Source organism: Typha latifolia, chromosome 4 (genome assembly GCF_019914945.1).
Source record: "Typha latifolia isolate L0001 chromosome 4, TyphaL0001v2, whole genome shotgun sequence".
NCBI classification, from domain to species: Eukaryota; Viridiplantae; Streptophyta; class Magnoliopsida; order Poales; family Typhaceae; genus Typha; species Typha latifolia.
Window position 1 is genome coordinate 13,998,494 of NC_133089.1, and position 15,693 is coordinate 14,014,186.

General features: G+C 38.7%; 2 protein-coding genes and 4 non-coding genes across 6 annotated transcripts; all 6 read right to left on the minus strand.

Annotated features, from left to right (window-relative positions):
• Positions 1–1,549: 1,549 nt before the first annotated feature.
• LOC140785581 (uncharacterized) lies at positions 1,550–8,521 on the minus strand. Its single transcript, XM_073133487.1, has 5 exons — positions 6,970–8,521; positions 6,631–6,793; positions 4,032–4,195; positions 2,061–2,319; positions 1,550–1,969 (listed from the first exon to the last, which is right to left on the minus strand). Exons 1-5 carry the CDS (start codon positions 8,502–8,504, stop codon positions 1,862–1,864), a joined length of 2,229 nt encoding a protein of 742 aa, XP_072989588.1. The 5' UTR covers positions 8,505–8,521; the 3' UTR covers positions 1,550–1,861.
• A 1,361-nt stretch (positions 8,522–9,882) lies between these two features.
• LOC140786848 (eukaryotic translation initiation factor 3 subunit I-like) lies at positions 9,883–15,592 on the minus strand. Its single transcript, XM_073135538.1, has 9 exons — positions 15,348–15,592; positions 14,668–14,883; positions 14,053–14,180; positions 13,648–13,767; positions 13,455–13,544; positions 12,906–12,992; positions 12,718–12,797; positions 10,600–10,698; positions 9,883–10,509 (listed from the first exon to the last, which is right to left on the minus strand). The coding sequence occupies exons 1-8, from the start codon at positions 15,529–15,531 to the stop codon at positions 10,623–10,625; spliced, it is 981 nt and encodes a 326-aa protein (XP_072991639.1). The 5' UTR covers positions 15,532–15,592; the 3' UTR covers positions 9,883–10,509; positions 10,600–10,622.
• Positions 10,987–11,076, minus strand: LOC140787841 (small nucleolar RNA U54). The gene has a single exon (XR_012108912.1). It is a non-coding gene; the product is annotated as a small nucleolar RNA U54 (small nucleolar RNA).
• On the minus strand, positions 11,798–11,885 carry LOC140787838 (small nucleolar RNA U54). The gene has a single exon (XR_012108909.1). It is a non-coding gene; the product is annotated as a small nucleolar RNA U54 (small nucleolar RNA).
• Positions 11,941–12,025, minus strand: LOC140787842 (small nucleolar RNA U54). Its single transcript, XR_012108913.1, has one exon. It is a non-coding gene; the product is annotated as a small nucleolar RNA U54 (small nucleolar RNA).
• LOC140787839 (small nucleolar RNA U54) lies at positions 12,093–12,180 on the minus strand. Its single transcript, XR_012108910.1, has one exon. It is a non-coding gene; the product is annotated as a small nucleolar RNA U54 (small nucleolar RNA).
• Positions 15,593–15,693: the final 101 nt, after the last annotated feature.

A 15,693-nucleotide genomic window follows, 5' to 3' on the forward strand; every position in this document is an offset into this window, starting at 1 on the left:
AGTTGAAGGAGGCAAGGGCGGCGCTCCTCGGGAAACTAGTATTCAAAGTACTAAATCGGCAGGAATGCCCATGGGTGAAGATACTGAGAGCCAAATATGGCGAGCTTAACCCCTATTGTTCCGGCTAAAGCATCGTGGGTATGGAGAGCGCTGGTTAACACGGCGGTCACGATCCGAGGCGAGTGCCGCAAGCAGATAGGTAACGGAAGAACGACAAAAGCTGCGAGCGAACTATCTGAGGTACCATGGAACCGTTAGCCACGTCAAATACACCCAAGGCTGATGAACGAAGAAATGCTAGTCAGTGATCTAATAGCTGAGTCCAGAAGGCAGGCGAATCGACTGGTGGAGGAAGCCGGGCTTGACCTTGCTTTCCATATTAGCACCACGGAGTTGACGGAGGAGGCCGGGCCGGATAGGTGGATCTGGTGGCCGGAACGAGCGGGTGAACCCAAGGCTAAATCTATATACGCCTTCATCCAGCCGAGGTGACAAGATAGATGGGCAGGGTGGAGCACTCTTTGGCAACTGCGGGTGGCCCCGAGAGTACGTCTGTTTGCATGGAAACTTCTGTGGGGGAGGCTGCCAACGTGGGCGCGCCTCCACGCAATTCGAGTCGGTCCGGACGAGAACTGCGCCATGTGTGGGATCCATAGAGAAAGGGTAGTGCACCTATTCTTCACGTGCAGGGTTGCGAAGGAGGTTTGGGGAGTGTTGGCAACAAGCCAAGGATGGGGTGACGAGTGGCCATCCAAGCTGACGGAAGACTGGATCACTACGTCATGGAATGCAGACCCGGAGGGGACCTTGGACTACGAGGCAATTATAGCGTCCACCCTTTGGATAGCTGCGCAACGCGAAGGTGTTTGGACTTTGGAGGCACTGAGATGCACGTTGACATGCTAGTCCGGCGAGCAGTGCAACTCGCTAAGGACTATGCAAAGCAAGGTAGGCCAAGAAACACTCCGGCGAGGCCGCAGGCGACGAGGTGGACACACCCAGCGGATGGATGGATCAAGGTCAACATGGATGGAGCTTTCTCCGGGGTGGATCGTCTCGGAGGGGCGGGGGCTGTAATAAGGCCAGCGGATGGTACCTTGGTAGCAGCAGCATGGGAACCGTCCGCCGGCAAGTCGACACTACGAACCGAGGGGCACGCCTTCCGGTTGGGACCGCGACTTGCTGCGAGCTACGCTAAGGTGGAGGTTGAATCCGACTCACTGGAGTTAGTCCGAATCATGCAGAAAAGGGTCAGCTGTCCAAATGTGGAAAGAGGAGTTTGGGGTCTGTTAGGCTTGGGCCGACGGATCCATTACCCCTGGAATTATGTAACCTTATTTTGGAGGAGGCCTTTATCCCGGCAAGCGGATAGGTCAGCTTAATATAGCTAGCTATTCAAAAAAAAAAAAACTGTATTAATCTTTTGGTCTTGAATTGGAGTTACAGTCAACAACCAACAGCAAGCTGAACTAGTGAATTGGAGTTACATGCTGTTGGCTGTAACTCGGTTTAAATGAGCTAAATCTCAGTTTTCACCAAAGAACAAGTATGGTAGAAAAGATGGAACATCTATACCATATATCTTATCAAAAGCCGACAGAAGTTATTGTCGTTACACTGTACAACCAGATCCATGGAGGGCTATAATTAGTCTGGGCAACAAAAATAGAAGGATATTACAGAACATACATAGTTTAGCATTCACAAGCAAAAAATGCTTATTTTTACAAGTCTACAACCTAATCATTTCAAGCTCCTTGGAACGCAAATTGTAAGGGTAACACCTTACATATAGCTGGAGCTCAAAGTCGCATGAAACTAACTGCTAGGCATGGAGCTTCACGCCATCCTAGAGTGTACATCACTTCTTTAATGGGGATTTAGAGAAGATCCGCTTACAATATGGGCTGGTGCGAAGGACTTCTGCATAAGGACGGATAGCTTCGACCAGCACAGTATGGAGGGAACCCTACAAACCAAAAGACCATTAGAAATGTGAGACTGGACGGCAACACAACATATTCAGGGGTGGGTGGGTTTGATTGTAGTGTGATATTCACCTTGGAATTTTGAAGAGCAGATTGGATTACATAGTTTGCATAAGGGTCTTGCAATAACTGCTCAAACTGAGGCATGGAGAGCAGTTCGAGGATGATAGTAGCCTTGTCATGTTCTGTGAAAACCTTGAGGCACTTCTCCACCACATTGCTGCTGAACTTTTGCATAGAGAGCTCGATATATTTTCCTTCAAATTGAGTTGCCAAAATTGCAAGTGCTGATGGAATTTCTAAGTCTAGGACATATTGAACAACATAATTTCTGGACGTACAAAAAAAATAAAGAAAAGAGAGGGAGATCAAAGAGTTGTCACTGAAATAGCAATTGTAGGAGTTACACTACAATGTTTTTCAATTCAGTGAATAAACAACTTATACCAAGAAACATATCAGATATTAAAGTCATCACAGTCAAAATCCTCTAGAGTCTAGACAATCACGTGTTGTAATAATATAGAAGGAAAAAAAAACTATGGTTTTAGTGAAATCTGAATAACAAGCAGTAATATGGTTCTTTGTCATAAATGCCCTTCTTAGGAATCCATGTTCTAAAAATTTAAAATCCCCAGTGTTGCATGTGATTCCACAGTTTACCATATGCCACCAACCGAAGTTATAATTACATTGTCTTTCATACTCCAATGCAGAAAATCTCAAGCCACTGTTGTAACCAGCAGCCTATCTACAAAAACAAAAACTGTTTATGCATGCTAGAAATAGCAGCAACTACATAGACCTCCACTTGTTACTAAATTAGGTTTTACATGCCATCAACAAACCACTCAGGAATCAGGATACACATCAAATACTAAAACAACACGAATAACACCAAAACTTCTCCACACTGAAAGATTATCTGCATCATATGGCAAAAGTGGAAGGAGATGCTGTGAACAGCACATAAATCCTCCTTTCAAAGATCAGACATAAACGAGAATTCCTTTTTGTTGCATATTATTCTTTTATCTTTTGGTTTCTATTGGTGCTAGAAGGATGGATGTACAGATATAATCTTCTTATTTGATACAATTAACATGCCAAAATCTGGTATTAGAACATCAATGGCCACAGATATTCAAGTAAACTATCTTTAAACAAGGAAAAGACAAGAATGAACAGAATGAAACAGTAATTATTAGAATAAGAAATTTGAAATGTGGTTGCAAGCATCTGTATTTCAAAACTTCCTTTCAATGGGTAGAAAATTGTAGTAGCGAAGAGCTTATGGATGCTCAAATAAATAGAACTTCTAGACATACTGTTACATGCCATAAGCAAAGAGCTTTAGGACGTCATACACTCACACTAGAAGCCTCTGGCATTAAATGGCCACTCTGGTAAATAACTGAGAAGCATGTAGCAGAAAATATGTTAACAGGATATATTTTTCAGAAGTCAGAACATCTTCACCCAAGGTCTCCAAGCTAGAGGGTCAACATGACTTGAGCATCACTGCCAACAGTTTTATTGAAAAGCGTGCATGTGGATAGGGAGTAGAAATAACTGCAACTAATAAACTTGAAAAAAAAGACCTAATCTTTAATGAACCGTCTTGGAAGGAACTTCATTGTAGACCGACAGAAATAAGTATAGAGAGGTCTAACATAAGCACATTATTGCCACAGCATCAGAGTGCAAATGTGCCTGCCAATGTAGGTTCTAAAGAGGTCTTGCATATGTCACCTTACCCCATTAACAACAGGTGCCATAGCTGACTCTAGAAGACAATGTAATGGAGAAAGAAAGAATACATGATTCAAGTTGAAATTTGAAGAGGCATACCTTAAACTGACATGGAGAAAACAAGAATTTTCTTTTCCTCCCTGTGAATCCTACTAACCTCTAGATAAAGCAGTATCAAACTATAATAACACTAGATTTTTATAGATAACAACAGACAATCAGATTCACGGTTGGCATGCTTCAGCTAAATAGACAAAAAGTCAGTAGCATTTAGATTGGGATGTCTTTTACCCAAATGAGTCTTGAGCTAGTTGAAATGCATTAGCAGAGATTGCTCCAATCAACATTGATCGATGTTCACCGGTAGAATGAGCTATGCAACGTTGCAGGACACAACAACCATGACGATGTGTTGCAATATCAGCACAATTAATAGCAGCAGCATCATAAATAACCTGTACAGAATGGCTTATGTTAGTAATGAAAATTTGAAGAAACAAGATTAACACATAAAAAAGATCTCCATTATCTCAGAACTACACGAGTCCTAGTTTTGGTTATACTTTATGGTATTTTCCTTTTAGTTAACCAGAAAGTCTTACACTATGGTAAGTTGTGCAGTATTTCCTGTATAGAAAGATTATGGAAGGATTAAGATCACGCAAACATAAGGCCAGCATAAGAAGATCAACAGAAAAGGAAACAGAACGCAGTCAAAGAAGGTTGGCCATCTAGCTGTTTAGGTCCTCTACTACCGTTGATGCCATACAAGAAAGAAAATAAGACCTATGTATGTATCGTCACAATTCACCATTTTGTGATCTTAATAATATTCTGATTCTACTTTTGTTGATTTCAAAAAGTTTCAACCTTGGTAACTTTTTTACGGACAATTTCTCTGAATTACAAGTACTTTCGCAGTTCCACATACACTTCCATCCTAATCTTTCACCTTTTGAGAATTCTTTTACAAATAGAATAGCTAAAATAAAAATCGTTGCAGACTGTCTGACCATATAGGAAATCTGAAAGAATCAAAACTAGAAAAATGTTGAATATTCATTGTAACCATAAGAAAGTACTAAGATAAATTTAACTAATAATAACAATGTAAACAAGTTCCATAATAAACATGTTGGTTACCTTTACTTCCAAGAACCAAAAAGCACGGAAAGAAGGTGTCTTAAATAAGATGAAAATAAAGCAAAGACGTTACAGATTTATCTTGCATGTTCAAATGAACTCTGGAAACTAATTCACTTTAATTTACATATGGTCAAACTTAGTTACATATACATGAAAAGAGAATTGCGAGAAGCATTGAGTGATAATTAAGCCAAAGGAACAATTTAGATGGTCTAGATAGGCTTACATAATAATAATAGACTAAGGCTCCAAGTACATGTGCTTTTGATGTCTGACTTAAAAGCTGTCAAAAAGCTCGTCGGCTCATGAGCTAGAGTCTGCTCACTCGATAAAATTATTATTATTATTATTATTATTATTATTATTATTATTATTATATACACTTTTCCGGCTCGAATCGAGCTCGAGCCAGCAAAATTTGGCTGTCAAGCCGAGCCGAGCCAAGCTGAGCCCAACTTGCTCAAGCTCGGGTCGTTTACACCCCTATCTGACTTAGATTAAGCTTGAATCAAATATTTGTAGTTGTTAGTAAGAGGTGGCCAGGAAGATGCTCAACAAGAAAACCAAGGAGGTAGAATGGTTGAGATATATGATATTCTTATTTGGCCATAAGAGTACTCACATTACATATATGAACATATTTGATACTAAAGTGTTTCTACATGAATTCGGTATTGCATTCAACAAACACTAGTTATCATATTAAACGATAAAGTACTCGAAACAATGGAACATCAGGCTGAGGTACTTATACTTTCCTATCATGACAACCAAGTTTTATCTGTCATGTCTAAGGTATCTTTCTATTCAATACAAATTGATATGACAGTATCATGGCATTACCAAGAAATGAAACCTGTATATGCTTGGAGATAACACATCAAAATGTTAGCTTTTGAATCCAAATTTATCTTTTCTGACCAGATAAGCTTGAAATTAATGCACAAGTAGCCTATCCTTCTGAGTTAGAGATCTATATAAAAGATGGTCGTGTACTTTTCGAGTGAAATGCAATGCAAGTTTCCCCAACATTGCATGAAAAGAATATAAGTTCGGGTTTCAAATACTTCCTGCCATGATACTAAGTGACTAAACCGAACTAACAGATTAAGATCTCTCCTATTCACCATCCTCTTACTTGCCCCAGAAAACCAGCGATCATCATGGTAATTAACTAACTAACTAACTAACTAACTATTCTATCTTTTGTATCTCATACCATTAATCATTACATTTTTTACATGATACATGTAGAAGTATAGAGCTTCCACCCTTTTCATATATTGAAATACTAGACAAAATTACAGAATATCCATAGTTGTGTGTTTGTGTGTATAGTGTCTCCATGTACCTAATAGTTAACTAGTTATTTAAGGTCCCATAATTTAATGATATAAGAAAGCATACATGCACACAGGGTGCTGATATAACCCAGATGAGCTGTAATACAAAGGATGTATTTTAACTTTCAGATTCATAATGCTACCAGTTCTTTATATGCTCCTCTCTAGTAATTTAATTTCATGCAAACATAATTGAAGAATGTGATTAGAGAATCCAGTTCATCTAATACATTTGCATGCTATCAAAGTAATTGCTGAATTGCTTTAGAAAGGCAAGCAGACTTAAGAAATGAAGCACAATGAACAAGTTAACTAGCCAATTTTCAGATACTTTGCATCATGCTGCCTTAACTGGAAAAGCATATGATAAAACTATAAATATTTGAAATCATAACCTATACCTTATTATCTTCTGCTGTGAAAGATTGCAAGCAACGTTGCACCACATGATTTCCATTAAGATCTTTCATGAGATCAAGAAAACCTGGCTGCAGGGCTGAAATAACCAGAGAAATCTGTTGCTTGCTTTTAAGAGTCTCTATCAACTTTTGCACTGCTCTTGTCCTGAAAAGTATAGGGGTCCTTTAGACTAGATCAATGGCTAAACAAGAAGAAGACATCAAACTCCAGCAAAAGTTGGCCACAGACTAGTAACAAGACAAAAAAGAAAAGAAGAAGAAGAAGAGAAAGAACACATTATATAATGGTAGAAAGTAATATATCATCTGTTCCAGCATTACCCATGAATGTTAAGAGATATTCTGACAAGATTAGCTCGATCTTCTGTCAACGCACGGACAATCGTCATCCTTTGTTCTTCAGTGCATACATCTAATAGCTTCTGCATGAGATAATTTCCAAATGGATCCACCATTAGCTCTACCACATGATTGATGATCCCATTAAATATCAAATCCACCTGATGCTTCCCTTCATCAAATTTTTGCTGCAAGAACCGACAACCATGCTGGTCCTTTGCAATGTAGTACATATACCCTTTTACACCCATCAGATTTTCATACTTGATCGACAAAACTGGAGATAAAGGAAGCTTAGGGCTTCCTAAGCTGCGTCCACTCTCATTGCTTACAACAGGTTTTCCTCTTAAATACAATTGATCTTTTAACTGTAAACTCTTTCTCATCTTTGTATGATCAAACGCTTCTTTTCCCACATATTGCAGTTCCTTCCCTTGTATAATTAAGCTATCTTCATATCCAAAGGCCTCAATATTGTGCCGGTTTCTCATCATTGGTAATTGAGAATCCCAGATATCCACGGATAACCCAGAGAATTTATTTGACATGGGAATGTCGTAAGCTAGCCTCGAAAGCCCTGCATTGTGGAGTCCTGCTGAATTCACAGCATTGAGTTCTGAAATACCTATTCTATTGGAAAACATGAAATCTTCAGAATTGAAGGAAGGAAAGCATCCACCACCCCTATTGTAACAGTTTCTACCCAGAACACCATCAACACCAAATGCTTCCATTCCATTCAAGTTTCCAATTGGATATGATGCTGGACCTTCCAATCTATAATTAGCATCAACAGAGCACTTCTTCTGCAACCCAGAAAAGGGTGGCACGTTACCTGAATCAAACAACAGGGATTCTCCAAAGCCAGAGAATTGAGGCATGCCAAGATTATTGCCATAATTAGTGTAAATCCGAGAAGGGTCAATTGGGTTTTGCATCAAAACAGATGTGGGCATCAGATCCCCGAGATACATGGAGCTAAGCTTCCTCGCCAGGACAAACTCTTCCTCGGCGGTGGGATGCCGTCCCAGGAAGGGAGAGCGGCACGTCACGTCATCGCCCCCCGGGGAGGGCGTCCCAGAGAGCGAGCTCGAAGCCGACGATGACCCATCCGAGATCATCGGTTCCGGGGACCAACATGCGTGAGCACTACCATGGCCATGGCCATATCCATACCCATGACCGTGATTTTGGTGCATGAGCATGTCATCATCAATGGCATTGGAACCATGACGGCGGCGATGGATAGGAGGCGATGTTAGGATCTCATTCACTAACATCTCCATCTCCTTCTCCGCCTGCTTCTCCAGCTTCATGGCCCCAAAAAAAAAACCAACCAAAAAATCCCCCCCAAAAGAAAATCTAAAAAAAATGGCGAAAAAAAAGAAGACAGATTGGGATCTAACAAAGCTAAAGGAAGAAGACCCAGATCGCAGAATAGATGACAGATGCAGTGGGGAATTGGGATCGGATTGGGGCCTCCATTCTAACCTTTGGGAGAGGAGTCGGTATGGCATGCAAGAGAGGAGAAGAGAAAAGAGAGGTTTATGTATTTATAGAGACGATGTATTGGTCTCTGTGTAGCGTCTTGCACAAAATTTAACAGTGAAGTGGTGGACTATGTATAATACTACAAGTCTATAATGTAGTAATGTTGTAGGACTTTTAAATCATTTTAGAGTTTGTGAGGGGTTATGTTGATAAAAAATTATGTTAATAGTAGAAGAGACTGAGCTTGGTATTTTTTTTGGTGAGGTAGCTAAAAAATAAGGCGGTTGATCTAAACCGTTGGATGCACAGTGCGGATATTCTAATAATATATATATATATATATTTCTTTCTTTCTTCTTTTTGCACAGGAGACAATCGCGGGGAGGGAATGTTCCTAAGATAATTTAATATGAAATTGTTAAGCAAATGACCAAAAAGCCCCTTTTCTCTATGTATCGCAATCTCCTATATTATTATATGTACATATATATTTGCAGCTCACACGAGTGAGTGCAAAGAGTATATGCGTCTTCGTGGACATTATGCATGATTTTTGCTATATCTCCATAAAGGGCAGTAATGTCTTTTCCTCCTCAAAAGAGAATGAGAGGTAGAAGGCCATCAAACTATTGCTTGGAAGTTGGAAAGTCGAGTAACTTTTCTCCGTCGTTGCCTGAGAAGAAGTAGGCCATCAAACTATCTTTTGAATCAATTTAAAAAAAAAAATTTTGAATATCCAAGAATTTCCGTGATTCCTTTTCTTAAGAGATTACATGAACTTAAGAAGAATCACATCTCAAAGTATTTAACTCTACGTGGGACCCCCCCACCACCACCTAAAGCCCCCCCTCCCCCCCTACTTCTTTCATTGATACGTTTATAAGACTACTGGCCTTATTGACTTGTCCTTGTCCTTGAAACAATGGACCGACGTTGGACCGTCGGGAGATACTTTATTTGAGCCGGTGGGTTATGCGAACACCCACTCATCGCCTCGCCGTTCGGCCCGAGTTCCATTGCTGCTAAGAATAAGAATGAGGGGATGCCTCAAGGAGGGTTGTATCTTCTTCCACCTCGGAGTTCCTGCCTGCCTCTATTCGTTATTAGTCCGCGACGAGAGAGAATCTTCGATGCGCACCGTATGTTATGAATGAGGCTCCAAGGCATATGAATTTTTCTGCCATTTTTACTGACAAGGTGACCATGTATCTATCACCTTATTCATTATATAGGTTGCTTAGATTTCTTACTTGGCTTATAAATGAAGCTCTTGGAAAAATTATGCCGCCGAAGACGAATACATACAAGAGCCAATTGGAGCAAAGTTTAGGAAGAAATAGGTTTAGCTGACCAGGCTCTGGAGAGAAGCCAAGCAAGTCCAAAGTAGCTTTGAAAACCTAGATATATAAGAATCTTGTGCCTGTGTGGTTAAGCGACTACACAAGATGAGTCCTTTCCACTATTATAAGAGCAGCAGCCGTTCAACAGCAAAGTCTAGGGAAGTACAACATTGTAGACCATATAAAGTAATCTAAGATCTATGTAAGTCTCAGCCAAACAGGTCTCCAGATGAGCTCATGTATGAAGCAAAGAACTAGTACTATCCTTCATAAACATGAGAAAAGGAATGCAGTGCTTCATATTGTTGATTTTAAAGCCCATAAATTGATATCCTTGCATCCTGCATTTTAATCATCCCAAGACAGCACATACTCACCACCGTATTTGACTCAGGTAAGTTAAAGCAGCTACATGGCCAGTCCAGACAACAGCCCAATCTCAATGTCCAGAAGCTTTATTTGTTAGATACACAAGATTTACCTATGTTCAGTTGGAAATTTTGAGTCGTGAGAGGTCATCAGTATCAGGAGAAGTGCAGTAATAATTTTACACCACCAAGTAGCTTCCGCTCTTGTTTATTGCTTGCACTGCAGCATAGCTCGGCTTCAAGTGCCAAAAAATCCATTTCCATCGCAAGTCAAAATGTAATGAGACAAGATATTCTCAAAACTCCTAGACCAAAGCGATCACCTGAAAGGGAAGAAGATGATGTATCTGGAACTCTTATCATATTACTGAGCACAAGCAAAATTAAGGGGAGTTGAAATAAATATGGTGTACCTTCTGAAGCATGTAAACTGGAATTACATCTTGATGTTGAAGTAGTCGGGGTCAAAGTGATGTAGCCTTACATAACCATCTTCACCACCACTTGAAAAACTGTCCAGAAGAATCAGAAGGTAAACAATACAGGAAGGCGTACTGAGAAGAGAATTGAAACTCTCCAGTTTCAGCATCCAAAGAATAATAGGACCATCATGACTAGAAAAAAGCAAACGTCTGAGGAAGGATGGATCCGATTGTTTCCAGCCCGTGAAAAAAAATAAAACATTGAAAACTTTCCTGTTCGTATTAGTAAAGTAACAGAACTGTAAACAGGTTAAAAGGTCAAAGAGCGAGAGTAAAATCAGGGGGTCCTAGCCAAGAATTTGAAAAGAAAGACAAAGTAGCTCTCATATTCTCCATTGTCAGCACAAAACTGAAACTTTCTCAGAATAGCGTATATTGCCAATATGATTGGCTGTTAATCATTGAGCCACAGAAACCAGAAGCAAAATAGAGAAGGTAAAGAAATACGGCATTTAAAATCTGACATAATTGAAAAAAATGTATCAGCAGATACATCATAAAAGAAAAAAAAGTAACATATATTGAAATTAGTGTTCTGCATAGAACAGGTAATAAATGATGAATACCAACCTATCATAACTTGAAAGTCTTCTGCTCCAGTAAAAAGAGTAGTATGATAAAGTTAACCAATACTAAAGTAATCACATATAATGATACTAAATAGCAAATAAGAATAAAATATCAGATCTATAAAGGCTTCATCTTGTGGTTTTAGCATGTCTCTGTTTTGAAAAAGTCAAATTAAAACATGGAAATTAAAAGTCAAGTAACATATATTGAAATTAGTGTTCTGCATAGAACAGGTAATAAATGATGAATACCAACCTATCATAACTTGAAAGTCTTCTGCTCCAGTAAAAAGGGTAGTATGATAAAGTTAACCAATACTAAAGTAATCACATATAATGATACTAAATAGCAAATAAGAATAAAATATCAGATCTATAAAGGCTTTCATCTTGTGGTTTTAGCATGTCTCTGTTTTGAAAAAGTCAAATTAAAACATGGAAATCCTATTGTCATTCATAGAAGTCTTACCGCATTGTTAAAACTGTAAACATGTTAAATTGATCAAAGTGCCACAGTACAGTTTCAGTAGTCCCAAGCTAGGAAATTAGGACAGAAATCTAGCTCTCATATTCTCATTTGTCAGCACAAGGACTGAACCTCTTAGAATAGCGTATATCACCAGTATTATTGGCTGTAATCATTGAGCCACAAGATCCACATAAAAGAAAAGGGAAAGGTATAGAAACACCATAACAAAATTCTAGCTCTCATATTCTCAATTGTCAGCACAAGGACTGAACTTCTTAGAATAGCGTATATCACCAACATCGGCTGCAATCATTGAGCCACAAAATCCACAAAAGGAAAATCAATCGGAAAGATATAGAAAGTCACTAACACCATAATGAAAATCTAGCTCTCATATTTTCAATTTTCAGCACATGGAGTGAACTTCTTAGAATAGCGTATAACACCAATATTATTGGCTGCAATCATTGAGCCACAAAATCCAGAAAATCTAGTAGGAGAGGAAAAGAAACACCATAACATCACTAGGGCATTGTAGATCACTGTAATAAAGGCATATCTTTTAGAGCATCAATACACTAGCAACTACAAACAACAAATATTGAAAAAAAAGATTAAGAACTAAAAAGTAGAAGCACATTTAGTAGCCAAAGGAGTGACTAAAGCTTTTGGATTTCCAATAATATCAATGTCTCACTCAAATAAATGTCCAACATGGAGAAACAATAAGAAGCCAACCCATTTCATCTAATAATATCTTAAAAATGACAGAATGTTACAGAAATTGGTCTACTTTCACTGCATATAAGAAAACATCATGTAAGGCATCTGAGAAGTTATTTGAGATCACAATATACCACACTTCAATTAGATGTCTATCATTACCAGCATAAGAGAACAGTAATATAAACAATGCAGACAATGACCCAATGTAGTCAACAAAAAGTGCACAAGGGCGAATGTGCGGGAACATATATATTGTGAGATATAAAATAGAAAAGAAGAAACAACCTTCGTCCATCAGGGTTGAATGCTAGAGCATTTATTGGCCCAAAATGGCCTTTCACACCTCCAATTTCTTCTTGTAGAATCTGTTTATAGCAAACAAGTTTATTTTGACAAGCTTAGGAACTTAGGGGTGTACTAATGTGCACCAAGTTCTGGTTGAACTTAAAAGAGGACAATTAAGTAGGGCTCACCTTGTGAAAGAACTTGGCTTCAAATTTACCTGCTCGACGATCAGTTGTTGTGACATGTGATGCATCCTGACCACCTCCAATCACCACCTAAATAAACCAACATGAACAATATTCACTTAAATATCAGGAATGAAGATATAAGAAGCCAAACAAATCAACTGATAAGAACGCCTAGAGCTCATGATCAAAATCTGCAAACAGGTACAATGATACAACAAACATTCATTGACCAGATTCAGAATAAAAAAATCTTCAAACTAATGAGAGACCTCATTTATTGATTTCTTTCTCTTGTTTGTTTGTGCTTCTCATCTAATACCAAGTTCACTTTTTGAGCTTTTTATGGTATATGTTCAACAAACCTCTCCAAGACTCACGTCAAGAGGATCTAGCAGGAAAATATTCTAATAGACCCTAAAAGCTGAAAATCTTCTAAAAGTCATCAAGCGCTATAAAAACACAATGATGATTTTTGCAGAAGCATGAAACAATAGTCAAATGCTCACAAAAATACAAGAAATAAAAAGAATCAAACAAACAGATACTTACATGATCGAGAAGAGGAGATATTGCACAAGCATTGACTGGGCGCTCTGTCACGTACGTCTTGATAAGAGTCAGTGTTCTCGAATCCCAGAGCTTACCAAATAAAATACCCAAGGAAATAAGAATAAAGCTCAAGAGCAAAGTCAAACAGGACTTCGAATCAAGAATAAGACAGATAACCAAACTGAGTCATCACCTTGGCAGATTTATCCAAGGAACCCGTCAGGAAATGGGAACCATCAGCAGATTTTGTTAGTGAAGATATCATTTTCTGGTGACCAGTTTCCTTATCTGATTCCTTCAGCAGTTTTCCAGTCTGCATATGTAAATAAAAGTGAGAAGAAAGCCTGTAAATAAGCAAAAGAAATGCATGAAAAAATCAGTTACTTCAACTTATCTTTCCAAGTAAATGTATTATTTTCATACCATCGCAATTCAAATCACAGAATATACAATCTTCTATAGCTATATATATATATATATATATATATATATATTGCAAAACCATTTTACGAGAAGGTAGTTTATCTAACATGTCAAAGCTGATCATTCCAGACATGCCAATAGATAATAATAAACTATTGAAAGAAGCACAACATACCTCAGAATCCCATATACGTATTACAGCATCTTCACCACCACTTATTATAGTCTTGTTTAGAGGTCCCCACACAGCTCTATTTATTCTTCCTTGAGGCCCTTTGATAGTAAGCATGGACTCACTGGTCTCTGCAAAAATGCAATTTATTTGACAAAAACTATTAAGATGATCGATAAATTTTGCAACTTGTCTATATTCTTCATCTAGTATATCATACTCCTTCAGGCAAAAATTACATCATCAGTATGCATGCCGAAATTGAATTCTAAACACCAGCTAAAAGCAAAAAAGACCATCAAGAGAATTGATTATTATTAGGTAATATCAGACTCATTACCTCCAGCAACATGTAATTTACTAATTTAGTATATTTACATATCACAAAGTTTGATTGAAGGCTTCAAATTATGTGAAAAGATGTGGCAAATATGCTCGAAGTAGAGTATTTACATATCAAACTATCAAAGGCAACAAGATGACGCAACAGATAAGAGAATTAGATGACAAGTGAAGAATGAAAATATATGAATCCACCACAATCCATAAATGAGCAAGGAGAAAGAAATTGTAAGCATCAGGTATAACAGGAGAAAACTAGTAATTCATGACTCATACGTTCACTAGGATCTCTGGCAATTTGTTTCACTTGAATGGTGGATGGATGCCCCATAAATGGATCAGTCGTGATAACAGCAAGTTTATCACCAACAGAAAAATCCACAGCTCTAGCTGGAGAGTCAAAGTTAAAAGAATATAGTTGGGCTCCTGTCTGGACATTCCACAGTTTCACTGACTGGTCAGCACTGCCTGTGATTAGGCGTGTAGAATCACCTACACAAACAATAGGATCAACAAGATTATGTTAAACATTCATAAAGCTTAGGAACATGGAAACATATAGAATAAGGATATAATGATCATTGCCCGCGGTTAACAAAGACCATAATATAAATAACAACAAGACAATGAAACTAAAAATAGCAAAAACAAATATATATTTTTTTTCCAAAGTGCAGATCCATTGCAGTAGAGATACAGAAGAGGAGAATGAATCGTTAGTTTACTATTACTTCTGACACAGCATGCATCACTGCTAAACTTCCATATGCAACATTAGGCATCACACAGACCGGTTAACTATATACGTTCCAGAGGACGAAAGTCTAATTCGTTATCACTTCTAACATGCTACGAAAACAATAGACACAAAACAAAACTACTGCTTTGAAGCATATCTTTGGTATACGAAGTTGAAATGGAGAGAGACAGGAAAAGGGAGGGATGAGGGAGCTCACGAGAGACGTCACAACACCAAACAGCGCCATTGTGGCCGCGATAGGTACCGAGGCGCTCGCCGTTGTCGGCGAACCAAACGGTGGGGTCGTGATCCTTGGCGCAGGAGAAGAGGAGATCTCCTTCTCTGTTGTACTTGAGGAAGGTCAGTGGCCTCTCATGGCCCTTCATCAAGATCGGCCTCATCTTCTCTCCTCTCGGGACACCAAAACCCTAAAACTCTAACTTGCACGGTTCCGTCCCTCCTAGTGTGATTTATACCCACAGATGGAACTTGTTCGTGTCTCCTCACCGTTGGATCTTCGTGACCGGACCAAACAACACTACAATGCTCACTTCCTTTAGTCA

What these genes read in the sequence shown, in the direction of transcription:
- LOC140785581 (XM_073133487.1), bottom strand. Translation starts at nt 8,504, where the DNA reads ATGCCATACCGACTCCTCTCCCAAAGGTTAGAATGGAGGCCCCAATCC. An exon ending in CTAGCTCAAGACTCATTTGG is followed by an intron (nt 2,320 to 4,031) that starts GTAAAAGACATC and finishes TTGTACGTCCAG; the next exon opens with AAATTATGTTGTTCAATATG. An exon ending in CTGCTCTTCAAAATTCCAAG is followed by an intron (nt 1,970 to 2,060) that starts GTGAATATCACA and finishes TTTGGTTTGTAG; the next exon opens with GGTTCCCTCCATACTGTGCT.
- LOC140786848 (XM_073135538.1), bottom strand. Translation starts at nt 15,531, where the DNA reads ATGAGGCCGATCTTGATGAAGGGCCATGAGAGGCCACTGACCTTCCTC. An exon ending in TACGTATATGGGATTCTGAG is followed by an intron (nt 13,768 to 14,052) that starts GTATGTTGTGCT and finishes TTACATATGCAG; the next exon opens with ACTGGAAAACTGCTGAAGGA. An exon ending in CCTTGGATAAATCTGCCAAG is followed by an intron (nt 13,545 to 13,647) that starts GTGATGACTCAG and finishes TTATTTGGTAAG; the next exon opens with CTCTGGGATTCGAGAACACT.